Source organism: Nuphar pumila, chromosome 7, assembly GCF_984573655.1.
Source record: "Nuphar pumila chromosome 7, dmNupPumi1.hap1.1, whole genome shotgun sequence".
Taxonomy (NCBI): Eukaryota; Viridiplantae; Streptophyta; class Magnoliopsida; order Nymphaeales; family Nymphaeaceae; genus Nuphar; species Nuphar pumila.
Window position 1 is genome coordinate 127,311,212 of NC_143255.1, and position 20,143 is coordinate 127,331,354.

At 35.6% G+C, this 20,143-nt stretch overlaps 2 protein-coding genes across 4 annotated transcripts in view; both read left to right on the forward strand.

The window, feature by feature from the left end:
* The first annotated feature begins 1,024 nt into the window (after positions 1-1,024).
* On the forward strand, positions 1,025-7,401 carry LOC149833430 (CBS domain-containing protein CBSCBSPB5-like). Its single transcript, XM_090015118.1, has 13 exons — positions 1,025-1,180; positions 1,259-1,391; positions 1,588-1,758; positions 1,941-2,019; positions 2,120-2,233; positions 2,354-2,420; positions 3,507-3,612; positions 3,682-3,740; positions 5,073-5,182; positions 5,283-5,410; positions 5,527-5,612; positions 5,709-5,798; positions 6,832-7,401. The coding sequence occupies exons 1-13, from the start codon at positions 1,049-1,051 to the stop codon at positions 7,015-7,017; spliced, it is 1,461 nt and encodes a 486-aa protein (XP_089871244.1). The 5' UTR covers positions 1,025-1,048; the 3' UTR covers positions 7,018-7,401.
* A 5,704-nt stretch (positions 7,402-13,105) lies between these two features.
* The window catches only part of LOC149833431 (calmodulin-binding transcription activator 4-like), an 86,191-nt gene continuing 79,153 nt past the window's right edge, over positions 13,106-20,143 (forward strand). For all 3 annotated transcript variants that reach the window (XM_090015120.1, XM_090015122.1, XM_090015121.1), the window contains exons 1-4: positions 13,106-13,321; positions 13,948-14,073; positions 14,414-14,529; positions 16,093-16,181. In XM_090015120.1, the coding sequence (XP_089871246.1) occupies positions 13,129-13,321; positions 13,948-14,073; positions 14,414-14,529; positions 16,093-16,181 (524 nt within the window). In that variant the 5' untranslated portion in view covers positions 13,106-13,128. The remainder of the gene's footprint in view (positions 13,322-13,947; positions 14,074-14,413; positions 14,530-16,092; positions 16,182-20,143) is intronic.

Here is a 20,143-nt window from a genome sequence, read left to right on the forward strand (position 1 = left end):
TAACTCAAAAAATAATGTTTTTACATTAGAAATGCAAGATCTAAGGCTTGATTCTTAGCTGAAATCCATGCTAAATACATCTATGTGGTTAGATTGAGTTGATACAACTTGCTCATATGATTTCTAGCTCATTAGTTATTTACCTTCATTAGTATGAAATATATATATATATATATAGAGAGAGAGAGAAAGTTGAGAGTAGGTGCCTAACAAAGTTAGGAGCCACGAACAAACGAGGTTTTTTAGGGTGTTTTTCACAAAACTGACCTTGTAGATGCGTTCGACGTGGTCAATTTGCTACAAAATGACACTTAGAACGTGTTTTTCAATGAAAAACGTGAAATTTTCAGCTTAAATATTTATAAAAGTTGTAGACCATCTCTCTCTCTCTATATATTATCTATTTATTTATATCATTAATTGGTTCTATGGTATGTGGTTAAGTTATAGCATCTCTAAAATGGATGTGTTAATTGGTTTGTGTAAAATTTGGCTGCTCAATAAATGCTGATTATGGATACAGATTGGATTCTTCAATTAACTTTTGTTTTTAGCCATTGCTTGTATGACAAGAATGATGCATGTTTGTTTCTTGATGTGAAATCTTGCCTGTTTGATCCAAATGTGAGATAGTCGCATTTGCTTGATGCATTTGAGATTCAATCATGTGGACCATCTTAATATTTTCATTTGGTACAATAAATTGAAGTCTTTTTTAAGGTAATTCTTGGAAAAAAATTACTGTGGCTTGATCTTCTTTGCTTTGGCACCATGCGGCTTGAAAGCAACCTGCAAGCCGTTAGGAGATTGGTGGAAATGGGAATGCAAGGAATCAACTTTAAAGACAAACTGGTAGTTTTGTTTATGCCTGTGTGAACCTTAGTAGCAACTCCTTCTACTAACAAAGACTATGTTTTGCTATTTCTAATCTTAAAGTTGTAGCTAAACTGTTTGGAGTTCTTGTTTGTCTTCTCACTGTCACTAATCGTGATTTATTTTCAAAACCTTTATCAGAGTAAGTGGAGAGCGCACAGTGAAGCGGCTCCGAATGTCCAAGGCTCTAACAGTTCCTGATAACACAACAGTTTATGAAGCATGTCATCGTATGGCAGCCCGTAGAGTTGATGCAGTACTAATAACCGATCCAAATGCTTTGCTGTGTGGGATACTGACGGATAAGGTTGGCAATAGTTGTCCCCTAATATCCCATTGCAATTCATTTATTGATGTGTTGTAATAGAGCTCCTCTTCCTTGTAGGATATAGCAGTGCGGGTGATTGCTGCAGGCCTAAAACTTGATGAAACTACAGTGGCGAAGGTCATGACTAGAAACCCAGTATTCGTTCTTTCCGATACTCTATCCGTGGAAGCATTGCAGAAGATGGTGCAAGGTGAATTATGGTCCTAATGATATGTAATTATGCTTTAACTGGACAAAGTTTTTCAGTTTGCTTATTGTTTGGCAAGTGGCAAGACCTTTGCTATTATATTGGCCATCTTAGTTCTAATATTTCAGACCAACTTCCATCACTGTTAAAGACAATGACTACTATTTGGTATTATTTGTTATGTGATTTGTCTCAACAGGAAAATTCAGACACTTGCCTGTTGTTGAGAACGGCGAGGTGATTGCATTGCTAAACATTGCGAAGTGCCTATATGATGTCATTGCACGAATGGAAAGGGCAGTAGAGAAGGGGAAAGCAATCTCAGCAGCTGTTGAAGGAGTAGAAAAGCAATGGGGAACTTCTATTTCTGGTATTTGAATGCACATCAATGAATATGAACCAGTCTGATATTTCAATTTCAGCCTATCTGGTGGAGTGCATTTAATTAACCTTTATCCTTTCTGATTGTAGTGTGTTCTTCCATAGAATACCGCAGCCTTCAGTGATCCACATATCAGAGCACTGATCTGTTAATGCTTGGGTTATTTGCAGGTCCCAACACTTTCTTGGAAACACTTAGAGAACGGATGTTTAGGCCCTCAATATCAACACTAATTAGTGAGAAAACAAAGTAGGTAATATTCCATTTTGCTTCACTGTAGTTCTTTTGTCAAAAAAGCAATTGTTACCTCTTGACTTCTTGGGTTGGTCACTGTGCATGATGTCTTCAGAGCAGTTATATTGTCTCCAACTGACTCTGTGTTAAGTGCCACCAAAAAGATGTTTGAACTTCAAGTCAGCTCAGCAGTTGTTACAGTTGGGAACAAGCCACAAGGGATACTAACGTGCACATTTCTCAACCATTTTTCATTTTCAGATCATTTCTCCTGTTTATTTGATCTATCTATTTTTTTGTTGTTGCATAACTCATTTAAGACCCTCTGTAACTTGTTTTGTTTAAATAGCTCAAAGGACATTTTGATGAGAGTCATTGCACAAAATCTTTCTCCAGAATCAACTTTTGTTGAGAAGGTAGGTGCCTGGCACACAAAATTTATTATTTTTTATGCTTTCCTTTCTACTTACTGAGGTTCTTTTATTATTCCATATGCACATTTTTTATATTGGAGGAATCTAGGCATAGTTTAGGAAATATAAGGCTTAATGGAAAAAAAAGGACATTTTTTTAAGAAACACATGGAAGAAGTTAAGGGTAGGATATCATTAATAGTGTTTCACATTTATATTTCATCCTGAATACGAGAAACATGAGTACTTATCCATCTTATTTTTCTTCTCCTGATTTGTTTTACCCTTTCCGTTATTTTCGTTCTCATACAGTTGTATTTATTTTCTCATCCTTTTGAAAGTTAAAATTTTGAATTTTTTCACAGATTAAACCATGGTCTGCCTTGATTCTTCTCTTGTTTCTGGCAGTGAAAATATATACTTTTTTTTGTACATGGCTTAGGTAGGCCATCAGTTGCCTCAAGGCCTAACTGTAAACTGTTGTCTTGTTGGACCACTTATTTTGTTTCTTTTTTTTTTAAACACTACCTGTAAACTGCCAGTTGCAAGTACCTGCTTACCTGTTTTCTGCAATATGGTAACTAAAAATATGAAGTTTCTATTGGTCGTTCCTCAGTAATATTTCTTCAGTCTAAGTTTAGTTTACTTTGGTCTGTTTTTAGGTTGCACAGTCAATGCAGTAGACCTTTCTGAGGTAAAAAATGAGTAAAGATGATAGTGAAGGATGTCCCAAACATGGTATTGGTGTGTAAATAGACAAATTTCATGACCTGTGTTGCGCTGAACAACTTGTATGATTTATATATGATAGTGGAAAAGAACAGCCTTTTCCATAGTCAGTTGACCACTAGTTTGATGCATTATTCAATTATTCAGAGATAAGTGTATTAAACTATTTTTCATGGTCATATTTCTTTGTGCTTCACTAATACACTCAGCTACTGTAATATATTATTTCAACTCGTTTGAATATTCAGCTTCCAATTTTTCCCCTTTTTCTTTTCTATTTACTAATTGATAAGGGCTGGAAAACTTCTTTCTGCAAATGTTCATTTGATTCTGATTTTCAGTTGGACAACTGATATCCAGGTCATGACTCCAAATCCTGAATGTGCAACAGTTGATACACCAATTCTTGATGCTCTCCATATCATGCATGATGGGAAATTTCTACACCTTCCTGTTGTAGACAGAAGTAACTCTTTTTTCTTTTTTTCATGACAGATTTTCTTACAAATAAACTCTCACATGTTATTTATTGCAGATGGGTACATAGTTGCCATCATTGATGTAATTCAAATTACTCATGCCGCTGTATACACTGTAAGTTCATTAATGATAATTGAATCATCTGCCCATTTTGTTGCTGGCATATTCTTTGAGGCAATTGGTTACAGCTTGCGTTTCTGATGTTTTACTCTGCATGCTTAGCATGTTTTCTGCCTTCACAAAGAAGAATTTCTCCTTTCTCTATTGAGTTCCTTTAACTTTTTAATCATAGTGGGTGATCTAGTTTTGAGTTCTTCACACTTCCTTGTTGTTGGGTATATAGTTATATGGTCTTATATCAAATCCAGTTTTAAGTTTTTAGAATTTTCAAATCTGGCTCAGGAATGATACTAAACAAGTATTCTTGTTTGAGTCGTATTCTGCATTACTTTATATATCATTATGAGCTTTGGAGATTTTGTTGATGGTATGGGTTAAGTAAATCTAAATTTTTGGGAGAGTTACGGAAAATAAAGTTAGCAAATTTCGTGAAAGATTCAGGCAGCAATAATTCTGATTTCATCTAACCTTAATCAACTGGTTATATTGATAGACAAAGTAACTTAGTATGTATCTTCATTTTTATTTTGTTCCAATTACAGATAAGCTCGTGTGAGTTATATGGCATTCTTCTAAGTTTGAAGTTGGAACTAATTTGTTTCTTGCCATTTCTTAATTGGTGTTGAGTTGTGAAAGCATGGAATCAACAATGTGCAGTAAAGAAGATCCTCTGCATACTTGTGTGGGAAAGTTACACTTTAGGTCTGAGTATAATCAGCTTCAAGGTGAAATATTTTAGTGGACCCAATTCCTTTAACTAATACTGTTCAGTGAAAAGGTTTTTGACAAATTTTATGTAGTTTTGAGAATTCTTGATGAAATTTGTATTATCCACATTTAAAAGAACATTAATCCCTTGAAAACATAACCCATCAGACTGGAGGGCTCTTCATGAATTAAATGTTTCTTTCCTATATGAGTAAACAGTGGTGATTAAGGAAAACAGTAACAGAGAATAGAATGAGGGATAAGAGGAAATGTTGCATGAGTAGAAGTTATTGCGGATAAAATTTTTAGTCTGATCATGCACGTCAAGCTAATGGGATGTTCGGAATTGTCTACTCAAATTAAACAAGGTCTTGCATAACCTTTTTGTTCTTTTCTTTTTGGTTATGTTTGGGGTGGTGCTAAGATGGAGGTAAGGGGTCCAAGGTGAGTGGAAAAATGAAGAGTTTTTTTCGGTAGCCAACACACCTTTTTCTTTCTTCTTTTCTTGACTTGCAATTATATGTCAGTTATATGATTCTTGTTTCTTTTCTTTTCACCAGCCTGATTATTTTAATAATATAATTATGATTGAATTCCTTCTTTTGTCGATTGAATTAGGTTGGATCTGCTGGGATGGTTGCAAATGATACCACAAACACCATGTTGCAGAAGTTTTGGGATTCAGCAATGTCTTTAGGACCTTTGGATGATGAAGACGAGACACAAAGGTTAGTAATGATAATATCTTACTTTTCATATAATCGTTAGCAAAGTGTGCATCCTTTCCAAGTCTTGGACAAAATATCTTATTTTGTGCTTGTCATCCAGTGACTTATCTACAAGGTTGGCATCTGAAACAACTGAGATAGGGAAGCCTGGTTATATGCCAGGGATTGGAACTACATTTGGGTTTAAGCTGGAGGATAAAAAGGGCCGAAAGCATAGATTTAATTGTGGTATTCTGGTCATCTTTTAGTGTGAATGTGAAAGTGCATGATATTAGTTTCGAAACCAAGTTTCCATGAATGAAAATGATACAGATTTTTTTTTTCACTTCATTTTACTTGACCAGATACTGGGAATATGACAGAGCTGATAGCTTGCATAATTCAGAGACTAGGGGATGACATTGATCGGAACAATCTCCCACAGATCATGGTATCCTCTGATCTCATTGAATTCATTTTTTAGTGAGTCACCTTCAATTTCTAAACATTTCTTCATTGTTTCATGTGCTTATTCTGTTTGCTGCAGTATGAAGATGAAGAGCATGACAAAGTCTTGCTTGCCTCAGATAATGACCTTGCAGCAGCTGCAGATCATGCTAGGCTTGCTGGTTGGAAGGTAAGGCTAATTTTCAGCACATATTTTCAGAAATTAGGACCTATAGTTGTCTAACTTGATCCTGGTTTCTTTCACTTTTCATTCTGCCTTAACAGTTGTTTAGCATTTTGATATCTGGCTGAAATAATAAAATGAAAAGTGACATAAATACCACTGCAGTATTTACAACATCAACAATGCATTACTGGTATCTCTCACATTTACTTTAGTGCTACAAATAGATCAATTAGTGGCAAGTTTGTGATCTAACTCGTGGATTTCAATCTTAGATTGCTCGCTAATGCTACTTCCAGAGTAAAAATCCTTTTTAGATATCAGTTAAGACCTATAGACTATGGGGAGTTGGCTATCCAGTGTCACTTTTCAGATCAATCAAGCAGAATCAGGTGATACAGTCAGCTTTGAGTGGCCTTGCTGGTTAAAGTTATCTCTATTTGGTTTCCATTATCTGAGGCTTCTCTCTCAAGGTAGAACTAAGCTGGTCAACTCATGTGAGGAGGGAAGAATCATCCCTCGATGAGTAGTGTCTAATGAGCTACTTCAGTCCATCATTGTGAGGCTAAATGTTGGAGAGTTTTTTTCATTCATCAGGACAAAGGAAGAAAAGTATCATACCCACCCTTTTTTTTTTGTTTATTACACGGAGAAGCCACACCCAGGATCAGAGACCTGGCTGCACTGGTCTTAACCTGTCGAATATTATAGTATTATAGTCACCATCCCAGAAGTGTAAAACTCCAAGGGCGCCTCCTTGACCCCCCAGAGATCCTCCGGTTTCGCTTTTCAAGAGGTGCCCACTTGGGGACTTAAACTCAGGATAGGGGGGGGGACCTACCTATCCATGAGCAAGAGACCATGTGGATGACTCCTCTTGATCTTTCATCATACTCTCTTAGTACAAAGGAACAACATTAATGTACGAGAGAAGCCAGACAAAGAAAACAGTCCTGTAAGATACAGAAATTTAATAATGTGCAATGCTGCTAAAATTACTTCTTTGTAATGTGAATTGACTTGTGATGTTATTTTTCAGTGGTTAAGGTTGTACCTAGACTACTCCGGTTCAGATTCTCTTGGCCGGACAATGAGATCAGATTCATTAGGCTTAGAATTTCCACGTAAAGACTCTTGGGCTGCAGCGTACAGCACAGTGGCTGCTGGTGCTGCACTTATTGCTGGACTTGGTGTGATGGCATACTTGAGGAGAAACAACTCCTGAGTGAAGATTCCATGCAGATGTGTCTTGCTGTGAGGGATCTGAGAAAGCTCCAGCTATGAGAGACCTTGGTTCAGTGGCTTGCAGAAAGAGTAGCTGTATGAGCATGCTGGACCTGCATTTCTGCTATAGATCATTTACTCCTGAATTCTTCCTATTAAATGAATAGGCAGTGCAGTCTTGCTACCCCTGGGGGTCTGTGTAAAACCATGCGAGCTGTTTATTTGTTATACAATGAGGCATTGCCACATAATTTATCAGAATAAAAGATTGCATTACATGAGTAGGAAAGATGGCAGCTATTTGTTGTGAGTGACATTCAGCATTATTCTGTGCTCAACCTGATAAACTTGTAATGATGTGATGATTTTTCTTAGTGATCCAGTACGACATGTTGTTCTGTGCCTATAAATACAATGCCATTTGATGGCCATTTTAACAATCTCGCTTCATGTATCATGCACCAGTCCATCATGTTGTTTTGAGTCCATATTCTAGATCGTTGATCTCACAAATCTGAGGTTCCAGGTTCATTGTTTCATTGTATGTTGTGTTCTTGCATGAATGCAATTTCAAGCACATACCAAGAACATTGTTTATTATGTTTGATAGTTCAGAAGAAGGGGTCATCTATGAAGCATAGGTTCATTATTGATCAAAAGAAATAAAGGAAAAATGAATGAGCACTAAGCTCCATAAACTACTTGTACGTTAAATTTGGCATGGACAAGGTTGTGGGTTGGACTGGTAACAAACCAAGTCACTTGTATCTCGGCTTGGTTTGTCTCAACAATCAGTTATTTTCAGACTCGTAAAGCAAACTCATTTAGCTTAAATAGGCTCGCGAAGCTAAAATTCGTATATATTTTGAAAGATGTATATGGTTTAATATCAAGTAAATAAATTAAGGATCTTGGTTTGGCTGAGTGATTTAGAAGGGGAAGAAATAGAGAACTCTGTGGCTTTTGTTGCTATATCTGGCCTACTGACAAACTTGGAAGGAGACGAACTGAAGATCATTTGAAGATCAAACCATGAATCCTATCCAACTTCATCGGATTCTGCAATGCTCACTGCGGGTAACTGTTGGGGCACTCGAAGAATTGATTACATCGATTTCAACAGAACTGGTCCAGTGTAATTCGGTTTGTTTTCTATGTTGTAAACTCTCTATGATCCTACTGCTGTGACTTCTCATCACTTGCATTGCAGGTTTTAAATGGTTTAACAAAATTTTCTATTCTATTAAAGAAAAAGTAAATAAATTAGTTGCTGAGTACAATTTATATATATGGTCTTGGTTTTTTTAGCAACCTGGGGGATAGTCTTTGTGGGATTCGAACCGGGACCCTTTGGTCATGATAGTGCGACGTAATCATCCAACTATCTCATTTGATCTCTTATATACAAGAAATTAAGAGCTCGTTTCTTTGTATTGTCATTCTATGGAGTAAAAAAATAACGCCAACAACTTTTGGAGCCCACTTCTTTTCCTTGTCAAACTCTCTGAAGTTCAGATGTGTTGGCTCAAGCTTGGCTCGCGTTCATAAATCATAATGAGTCAACTCGGTCTCATGAAAGACTAAGCTCAAGCTCAAACTCAAACTCGTATTGAGCAAAACAAGGCAAGCTCAGGTCATGTGGCTCATTTACTAGAGATTTTTTTTTATAAAGGCAAGCTGGGGTTAGGTAGACCCTTACCAGTTATACTACTATACCATTGGGTTTTGAACCTGCAACCTCTCAACACAAGGTGACGTGCACTAGCTGCTCCTACCAGACAAGCGAGCCCCCGTTGGTAGAGATGTTTGATTGCAGCGAGAAAGTACTTGACTATTTATTTATCTCTGCAATTAAAATCCTGAATAAATAGTTGGACCACTTGAGATCTGATAGTTTCCAACGTATGACTCTTTTTTTTACCGTGTTTGCATGTAACGTGGACGGGACGCCGAAATCAGGATAACAATCAAACACCCCTATTAAAGTTGTGGAAAATATGGCAAAAACGTTAGCCCAAGCTTTGTATTCTTTCACTTCTCTAATATAGGCCCCACAAACTGGCTCTATTCTTCCTCATTTTCTTCCACATTTTGAGCATATAAGTACCACAACTCTTCAAGGGGGTAAGCTCATGGAGTTTTACGTTGCCAGGACAGCCAGGCTAGGTCTGGTCCCATACTTTAGGGAATATTCGAAGTTTGATTGTCTTGAATGGTGATGAAAGCACGATCACGATCTAGTGGACAAAACAACCGTAAAGATTGAAGCACGATTCAGGTATGAATTGGGGGGGATGGGGGTCCCATCTGACCCGATCCAATACGAGTGTTCGCACAACCAATGCCCATCCGAATAGAATCTGATAGGATCCAGGTTTTGTCTTAATGACAATTACGGGTATCAACGGGTTGGGTTTACCCGCACCAAACCCTATAGGGTTCGGGTATGGTGACAAATAAGAAGGCCCGATAAAGACTCGGGTTCGGACCCAAAGGTCCGATTAATACAACGATCCAGGTATAGTTTGTGAAATTTTATACCAGACTTGGGACCTAGAATTTTTCAATGTAAAAATAATAAAAATTTTATTTTTTACCGGGTGAGAGAGAGAGATCATGGGTGGGTTAGGGTAACATAAGAATCGTGAGAACTTTAGATCAGACAGTTTATGTTGGTTTACATAGTTTAGTTGTATATATATATATATATATATATATGCAAACCTCCTTTGGCGCTTGCATACAAACCTCTTAATGTTCGCACAAATATGTTGTGAACTTTCTGATGTTCACACAAATATGTGGTGAACATCCTGACGTTTGCACAAATATATTGTTAACTTTCTGACGTTCGCATATATATATATATATATTGATAATCTTCTCAATGATTTTAACCATATTAAGATGTTCATAAGATATGCATACTAATGTCAGGAGGTTCATATATATATATATAATAGAGCGTAAGTACTTGAGCACCTACTTAATCAAGCAAACCGTTTATCACACGCATGATGGATGGTCACATGAAAAAAAAATCATCAAAAATAAGTTTTTGATTAAAATACCCTTTAGCGATGCCCAAGAAGTGCCGCTAAAAGCTTTAGGATGTGCACATCATTACGAAATTTTAATGGTGCGCTCATCCTTTTGGATATTTAGCGGCCTTTTTTAGTCTCGCTAAAGGTCTAACCTTTAGTGGTGCTCAAAAAGCACAGTTAATGCCCTTTTGAGAGTGTTTTGACCCATTTTTGACCGTTTTTGTTTTTTTTGTTTTTGAGCAAACCATCCATCAAGCGGACAACCACATGATCAAGTAGGTGCTTAATCACCTATTACGCTCTACTCTCTCTCTATATATAGGCACTAGAATATGAGAACTAGAAATATGAGCATTTTCAACACTTTTATTGGCAAATCCAATCATGTGCGTGTGCTTGGCATGGTAAATGTACTAAGAATCAACCATTGGATAGTGTATTTTTTATAAAAAATATAATTTTTGAATGCTTAAATATCTATTAAGATTATGAGCTATTGATTTTAAAGCCTTAAAAAAATCTTATTTATGCATCAAAATCTGATGATTCAAGAGCAAGTTCTTATAAAACCAAACATGTACATCATATCAGTACGGTTAGATTCAAATGAAAGTACAAAAAATCCATGAAAATTGTGGTTCAAACATTAGTTCTCATGTTCTAGTTAATCTAACGTTAAATTAATTGTATTTAAAAGTAGATGAATTCAACCATATGAAAATAACTAAAATACTTTTTGATATTTTGAAAAATGTATGATTAGTTTTTGAGGTCAAAAAGGTAAATTTGATGAATTTATAAAGTGTGAAAATCAATAGGAGGTTTGCATAGAAAAAATGTAAAAAAATCACAGATTCAGAATTTTGTACGTGGGGGGCTTTTGGCAAATTTGTGAGGCATTGAAAAAAAAAGCACCACTTACAAGGACAGTACGGTTATGTTTTGAACGTATATTCATTTACCTTATGTGAAAAATCCGATGCACGGGCCAGATATTTCTAGATTTAGAGTCAGACCCGATTAGATGGAACCAAAGAAAGATAACATGTGATTGGACCCATTTGGATCTTGCTCGTTTTCTAGCTTTCACATGGAAAATAAAATGGAATCCAGCTTGAAGCAAGACAAAGGATCCAGATCAGATCCCATTATCGGAACCATTTTCTAAACCAGGAACAGTGGAACCGCACTTTATATATATGGAACTCAGTCTGGGAGGAAGTGTGCCAATAAACGTCCGGACTGGGACCCAGTAAAACATTTTACATTGAAAATTTTGATTCTTAGTAAGAACTTGGGTAGGATAAAGTGTGGTTTATAAATTTGAAAAACCAACCCTTGTCCATATGCCACTTGGATGTTGTGGGTCTGACCCAATTATCCAATCGGGCCATTGTCATTAGGGGTGTCAACGGGTCCGGTTCGGTTTGGATCCAGGTGAAATCAGACTTGGTTTTAAATTTAAGTAGTTTAGGGATTTCAGTATTTTCAAAAAGAGCAATTTATTGATTTAAAGTGTTTCTCGTAAATTATTTTATAACTAAAATGCCTTTTTAATAATTTTTTTTTCTGAAACTATCAAAATACATCTAATTAGGTTAAAAAAACTTTGATAACACTTAGATGAGTCATAATTCACTAAAATAATTAGTTCGATCGATAGATTGAATATTCTAAATATTATTTTTGATTACAATGACTAAAATACCTTTTATTTGAATTTATTTCAAAAATTACCAAACAGTGTCTAGTTAAGTTCAAAAGACATTAAAAACAGATGAGGTTGTGACCCTCTTTCAAACAATTACTTTTCGTGATCATTTTAATATTTTATTTAAAGAGACGGTTGAAATGATCATTTTACGTTTATTAGTTAGAAATATATAATTAAACATATAAAATACTTAAAATTGATATTTAAAAAATAAAAGCAAATTTTTAAAGTAAAAAGTAAAGTTAATTTTTTATTTATTTAATATCTCTAAAATTTAGAGGTTTTACAAAACCAGACCCGTTGACACCCGTACTCATGGTTCATGGTGGACAAAGTTCGAATGTAAACAAGTACCGCAGGTCTTATCATTTATTTTTTGGATCATTTTATTTAGTGGCTAACTTTTTGCCGTTAATTTAAAATATGGACTTCAAGTTTCTGAAATTTCAAATATGAGCAAGCTTTTTTTGAAAACTGTCAAATAGAGACCTCAAGTCAACATCTATGGTCTTGGAAAACATGTTTTCTTTTTTGTTTGTTGTAGTATTATCCCTTGAAAATTAAAAAGTACTCATTTATCCTCATAAAAAAGAAAAAAAGTAAACAACTCTTAATGATGAATGTTAATGTTGTAATTTGACTTGTGATTTAACAGGATAATAATAAATGTAGGTCTTTGTTTAACATTTTAACAAAAAAATTGACCCATATTTGTAATATCAGAAATGTGAAGCCTATCTTTGAAATTAGAAGCAAAAGGTTGGCTTCTCTCTCTATAATCATATTACTTACTTAAAAGTAAAGGCAAGTTTCTTCTTTTTAAAATATTCTTAAATTTATATATGTAGACAATAAATAAAATTAGATCCAAACAAGGTCAGGGTCTTTCAATTTTGAACATTTTATATTTTTTTTATCCAGCTCGTGAGAAATGAATCACTTTGAAATAAAAGCAAGATTCGCCTCTAAATAATTTTTTTTCATGACCATATTACTTAATTAAAAGTAAAAGCAAGATTCTTCTTTATAAAATATGCTTAACTTTATATATACACAATAAATAAAACTAGCTTCAAACAGGGTCAGGGTCTTTCAATTTTGAACAATTGATATTTTTTTAAACAAGCCAGCTCGTGCTCGAGTAGCTCGGGCTCATTACGAGCTCAAACTTAGCTCGGCTCGTTCTACTCTTTTGCTAGCCAAGTATACATTTTAGGCCTTGACCATGGGTTCAGGCCCATTTCGGTAATTTCTCCTTCAACGTCGGCAACTCACTTTCTTGATAAATTCCTTCCCACCAAACAAACGCCCTTCTTCTGGCGGCTCTGCAGTGACTTGTGTACCTTCCCATAGGATGGAAGATGAAAAGAGAGTTCCGTTCATCCAAACACGACCACCAACATTTACTTTTGTCGCTTCATTGTTACAAAACCCCCTCGTTTCTTTTACCATTCTTGCAATTTGGCGGATTTCTCTCTGCCTCTGGTGCACTGATCCTCGGTTTCTTGCTCCAATATTATTGAGTATCATGCAGTTCTCTAAAGATGGTATTTTTTTGTTTTGTTTGATTTAAATTTTTTACTTTTTTTTGGCAAACGTTTTGCATGTTTCCGGTTGATTTGTGTAGTGGGTTATCGTTAAATTTGACTTATTGGGTTTTTTCGGTGGATTTCGAGACGGTGGTCATCGTGAAATTTGGGTTTTGTGGAGTTGGGATTGTTTGATCTGTCGATGGGTGGTGTTGGTTGTGATGGAAGTGCGGTTGGTTTGCATCAAGTGTTTATTTGATGTATTGCTTTTGTTTTAACTTCCTTTCTTTTGTTTGTTTTGTCGGTGATGATTAGTTGCAAGTCGTAGCCTCTCTTCAATTAATGAATCACAATCCTAATATTGGCATGTGGAGTTGGGATTGTTTGATCTGTTGATGGGTGGTGTTGGTTGTGATGGAAGTGCGGTTGGTTTGCATCAAGTGTTTATTTGATGTATTGCTTTTGTTTTAACTTCCTTTCTTTTGTTTGTTTTGTCGGTGATGATTAGTTGCAAGTCGTAGCCTCTCTTCAATTAATGAATCACAATCCTAATATTGGCATGTGCTACAGGTGTTAACAATTGATTTCTGGCGAATTCTCAAAGGCTTTGCGTTTTTTTACTTTCTGTTTGTTTGTGCCTGCAGAATTTGATTTCAATGAACTTCTACAAGAAGCTCAGCAGCGTTGGCTGAAGCCGGCAGAGGTACTGTTTATTTTACAGAATCATGAGAGGTTCAGGATCACTCCAGCAGCTCCAAATACGCCACCAAGTGAGTTAATTTTGTTTCCCATCTTGTTGATTTTTGGTGTATAAATATCTATGACTCTATTCTTGCTTAGCATCTTAAAGTTAATTCTTTCCCATCTTGATGATTGGTGGTTACGATTATGAATACCTATGGTTCTATTATTGCTTAGCATCTTAAAGTAATTTCTTTCCTGTCATGGTTCTATTCTTGCTTTCGTATCTTAAAAAGTTAGTCTCTTTGCCATCTGATGATTGATGGTGTCTAGTTATCTACGATTATGTTCTTTATTAGTATCTTGATGTGATTTTTTTAGCACCGATTTTCATTGCCTCTCTTGTCTTTTTGTTTTTATTCCCTACAGGCGGCTCTTTGTTCCTGTTCAACCGGCGAATACTTCGTTTTTTCCGGAAGGATGGTTATAATTGGCGGAAAAAAAGGGATGGAAGAACTGTTGGGGAAGCACATGAAAGGCTGAAGGTTAGCTGCGGATGAACATAACCTGGTCCCGTAGTACTGTCTGCTTGTTTTTAGTTGAAATGCACTTGTTTTTGCATCAGTGTCATTATCTTGCCAACCAACCGTTGCACTAGATAAATCTTGTTTTTATATTTTATCTTCAATATAATGGATGAGTCATATTTTTTGATAGTGTGCCCTGGCTGGAGGTTCAGTATTGGTCATTTGTTGGCATTCATGGTGAATGCTTGTGGAACTTCAATTATCGACTATAGGTTTCACGTGAATTTTGGTTGTTAAATCCACAATTTCATATCGTAGTAACAGAAGTCATTACTATAAATGCGTATGTCAAGAAACAGATAGTACATAGAAAACCTACTTGGGAAGCCATGCATTGGGGGTTTGTTGAAGGGCTCTAGGATTACATTATGCCAAAGCTCTCTGTAGTCTGTATGCATGTAGATAGGCATCGTTGTTGGTTATATATATATATATATATATATATATATATATATATATATATATATATATATATATATATGATTGAGTTTTTCATCAATCAAACAAATATATATTCTCATCATGTTTATATATAATATATATATGTTGGATTTTTATCATTCATTTCGTAAGCGGCATGTTTATTAATTTTTGATATCAGATGCGTTTTTGAAAACGCTAAAAATTAACGTCCCACAATACTTTGTATTGTAAAATTTTAAATGCATTGTGAGCCATTGATTTTTCACGTTTTTCCAAAAACATGTCTAGATGTTGTAAAGTCTTCATGTAAAACATATTGTTTTCTAAATAAATTATAAAGAACAAATATATATGGTCCAATCGATGAAATTCTCAAACATTGGAGAAGGAGAGCTGTCCGATCGTCATTGGTTGTAGATTTTGGACCTTCCTTTGGTTGGACGGTCCCTTATATATACACTCACACATTAATGATAGGATGTACCTCGTGCATCTACTCCCTAATGTTGACCAGTGAATCTTTTCAATTCAACAGTTGTGCTAGTTTAGAATAAGAACACACATTGCGTGAAGCATCAAAACCGTTTACCTCATACCTGATTGATAGCCATAATAAATTCAATCCATGTTCTTTTTCCTACATTATGACAACTGTTTGATCGCAAGGGTTCTAACATATCTCTCTCTCTCTCTATATATATATATATGTGGAGGTATTAATAACTTTGTTTACATTCTTGCCATGATGTGTCACTTGTTGGAAGCGATGCAACACTTTTATTTCTCAGTCGTAGTTTGTGGCCTTTTTAGATCACGTGTTTTTTAGGTTTCTCTGTTGTTGGATTTCCTGATCAATTCCCCCCCCCCCTTATCTTTTTTATCAAAAGTTTTTTCAAGACATTTTGACATATAGATTGAATTGGGAAACACTTGGTGGAAGATTCCACTATACTAAGCAAAGGGTTGCAGGCATCACAATTGTGTTTTGTCAGTTATTTTGAATTTAGAAATGTCATATAAATAATTGTTTATTATATCTAATACTGAATCTTTTACAGTATGAAAACTTAAAATGTTTCTTGCTTTGTATCTGGCTAGGTAGGGAACATTGATGCATTAAACTGCTATTATGCTCATGGAGAGGAGAATCCCAATTTTCAAAGGCGAAGCTATTGGATGCTAGATGAGTAAGTTTAGTCTTTACCTTCTTAGATGGTATTTTTAGACTTTCCAGATTTTGCTAGATTAATCTTTTAAAGCTTTTAGTTGTAGATCTTGCTAGTTTAATCTTTTACCCTTATAGTCCTAGTTATTCTCAATTTTTTGCTTCTATTTTTTCATTTAGAGTAGGTTCTCATGTAACGTTGAGTAGAATGTGACGATTTAGTGGGACAATTGGACCAAGTCTTTGTACTAGAATAAGTGGGTCAAACCTTTATTTTGTATTTGTTATTGACCATGTTTATTCCGTAAGCTTATTCCAAAGTAATCACCGTAGTTATCCCTATAACCAAATCCAAACCCTTTCCAAACCCATATTATCCAACTCAAGTGTAATATCGTGTATTTTCATACTTAGTCAAATTCGAGATTTCAAAAATTTGGCCAAGTGTCGGAGAAAAATCGGTAAAACCTTGTGATAGATGTATGTCCTTTGAGTTTGGGTTTGGGTTTGGCCCAGGTCTCATCAACAAGATCTAAACGAGCCAACTGAAATGTGATAAAAAGTTTTATTTTTAACCTTTAAATTCAAGCAAAATTTGGGTTAAATTCAGGCGAATTTCAGAAGCAAAATTCGAAGTGCATGCCGTTAGATGCGTCTCAAAATTCTGAGTCCAACAATATTTTAATTTTCTGAATTCGGGCTACGACTGACCCAAAAATCACAATTTTTCAAAAAAGATGGCCTCGACGGGCTGGGTTTGAATTTGGATCAGACTGGATCTAATGCTTTTGATCCAAATTAATATGGATCTGGACTCTATCCAAGACCCACATTAATTAGGAATTGATCCAGCCTAGGATCCAGTTGGGGTTTGGATATGGATTTGGATCTTGGATCCAGATCTGGATCCAAAACCCATACCCAATGAAAATACAGCTTTAAATTCGATTTGTTATATTTAAATTGAAGATAACTAGAGTTAAAAAGACTCCCAAGGGGATAAAGTACCCTCTGAAATTTTTTGGATATTTAATTATTAATAAATAATAAATAATTAATTAGTTAATTGTAATTAATTTCAATTTTCAATTTTTGCAAACTAATTAGGACTCCTTAGTAGAGTCCTTAATAGGTTTAAGAAAGGTAAAGAAGGTTTGAGAAAGTTTAATTGAATTAGGAAAGAAGATTTGAAAAGTCAACATGAAAGAGTTTTAAAATTTTTGGAAAGAAGAGTGAGAAAGAAAGTCCCAATTAGGGATTAGCCTCCAGCCCTCTCTAGAAGGGATGGATGGATAAGAGGGGGCGTCACCCCCCTTTTCACCTATTTATAGCTAAAAAAAAAGAGAATAAGAAAGAGAAATAGAGAGAAAGAGGAGAAAGGGGAGGAGGAAGAGGAAGGAGAGCAAGGAGAGCAAGGAGAGCAAGGAGGAGAACGATCCATCCTCCATCGATTTTCACATTTTTCTCTAACTACAAAAAAAGATACAGGTTCTTTCTCTTGTTTAGAATGAGAAAAAGAGCATAGATCGGTTTTCTATGCAAGGTTTTAGTAAAAACTCATGAGAGAAGAGTAAATCTGAATATTTACTCTAAGATGTACATTGAAATTAAAGTGTTTCCCCTTTTCAAAATCTATTTTGGATTATAAATATGTATATGTATATACATATATATGTTTATATATATCTATGTATATATTTAATGTGCCGTAGACCCATAGAGCTGGACAGATCTGCCATGTATTAAACATGCCCAGATCTGGTCCAGATCTAGTATTCTAAAGTTTTGAAAAAGAAAAATATAATGTGATCTTCATGTAGTTAGAAATTTTTTTGTGTATGCTTAATGTCATGTTAAAACAAAAATTCTGTTTTTAATTATTGTTCATGTTAGAACATCATGTATTGTTGCATGTTCCATGTCAATATATTCCTTTTAGATTCACGTGAAATTTTGAATGTAAAAATCAGCATACACATGCTTCTTAATGGTGAAATCTGTTAATATATGCATGATTGAGTTTGAATGTGCATACACATGAATGCCTGAATTTTTAAAACCTGTACATGCATGCATATTTGACAGGGACTTTATATATAAATTATTTTCTGGGTTTTGAGTGTCTCGGCTGGTGCAGGCCTGGCAGCCCCTGTCAGGCCAGCCACTCGGTTGGACTGTATCTGGTATAGTCCAGTGGGCTTGCATACTGTTAAAAAAAATGAATATATAAAATGTTTTTTTTTTCGCTTGCTGGTATGCAGCTGGGCTGCCTGGCAGTCCAGCCGAGCTGGGCTTGGCCCTGTCAGGCCCAGCCCAGCCAATCGGTTGGGCTGGTGCAGGCCTGGCAGACCCAATATATATAGTATTCACAAAAAAAAAATTTGAGATGTATAAAAAATTGTATTGTGATGGTAGGGTGTTGCCGACCCAGCCGAACCAGGTTCAGCTGGGTGGCAGCATGACCTGTTAGTTCGGCTGGGCAGGTTATATATTGTCAGGCCCAACCGAATGGGTCAGCTGGGTTCGGTTGGCCAAACAATATATATATATATATATATATATATATATATATATATATATATATTGTCATGTGTTATTGAACAAAATGTTTGAGTTGCTTGTGCGAAAAACATTCAAATTTCGTATGTGGTTGTATGTGTAATGAGATATTGCGAAAATATAAAAAGTGCATACAAGCACTTACAACAATGAATAAAAGAGACAATATCACAAGTCCGCAAAGGGACAATACGAGCACAAGCCTTTAAGAAGGCAATAATATAAAAAGCCTCTTATTGAGAAGAGAGAAAGCTCTCAAGAATGGAAATACACAAGGGGTTCACCCCTATTTATACAAGAGGGAGAGGAGGAAAAAGGAGGGCCAAAGGGCCTCAAAAGGAGAGCCAAAAGGGGGCTCCCAACGACTCTATGGTTGGAGCCCCTTTTAGTCCTCAAAAAATACAAAAAAGAATTCTAAAAAATAAAAAAAGAAAATTACATTTTATGAAATTCGAAAATAGTTGTTTTCTAAAACAACTATGTGAAATTACAAAAATACCCCTATCGGGTATTGATGTAATATACAGTATATATATATATATATATATATATATATATATATATATATATATATATATATATTAGATACATTTTAACACCCCCCCTCAAACTTTACGGGGAAATGACAGAAAGTTTGCCAAGAAGAAACATGAAGCGAGGAGCCGGAAGAGCTTTAGTGAAGAAGTCCGCCAACTGATATTCTGAAGTGACATATGGAAGAACAATAGTTCCTCGTAAGAATTCGTCACGAACATAGTGGCAATCCATTTCGATATGTTTTGTACGTTCATGAAAAGTATGGTTGCTCGCAATATAGATGGCACTCTTGTTGTCGCAACATAGCTTTGAGGCTTCGGTAATATCAACTCCTATGTCTTTAAGCAAACTGCGAAGCCATACAAGTTCCATTGTCGTGGTTGCCATAGCCCGGTACTCAGCTTCAGTGGATGATAGTGAAACTTTCTGCTGCTTCTTGCATCGCCAGGCAATCAAAGAGTCCCCTAAAAAGACACAAAAACCAGTAGTTGAGACTCGATCATTGGGATTACCTCCACAATCCGCATCAGTATAAGCAAGAAGATTCAAGGAAGAAGAGGAGAATAGAAATAACCCTTTATTGATAGTATTCCGAATGTAGCGGATGATTCGAAAAACAACACTCATATGCACAGATGTAGGAGCATGCTGAAATTCGCTAACTGAGTGAACCGCATGAGTGATATCTGGTCTGGTGATGGTTAAATAGGTAGGAGACCCAATGAGTTGTCTGTAAGGTGTGGGATCTTCCAGAAGAACCCCATCCTCCAACCGCAATTTGGCATTAATAACCTCGGGAGTCTCTACTTTCTTATCATCAGAAATCCCAGACTTAGAACATATATCTGCAACAAGCTTCATCTGTGACAAAATATATCCTCTAGGGGA

Coding starts and splice junctions, on each gene's coding strand:
- LOC149833430 (XM_090015118.1), top strand. CDS start 1,049: ATGTCCAAGGCTCTAACAGTTCCTGATAACACAACAGTTTATGAAGCA. Junction 3,613..3,681: donor CCTTCCTGTTGTAGACAGAA/GTAACTCTTTTT, acceptor TATTTATTGCAG/ATGGGTACATAGTTGCCATC. Junction 5,613..5,708: donor ACAATCTCCCACAGATCATG/GTATCCTCTGAT, acceptor TGTTTGCTGCAG/TATGAAGATGAAGAGCATGA.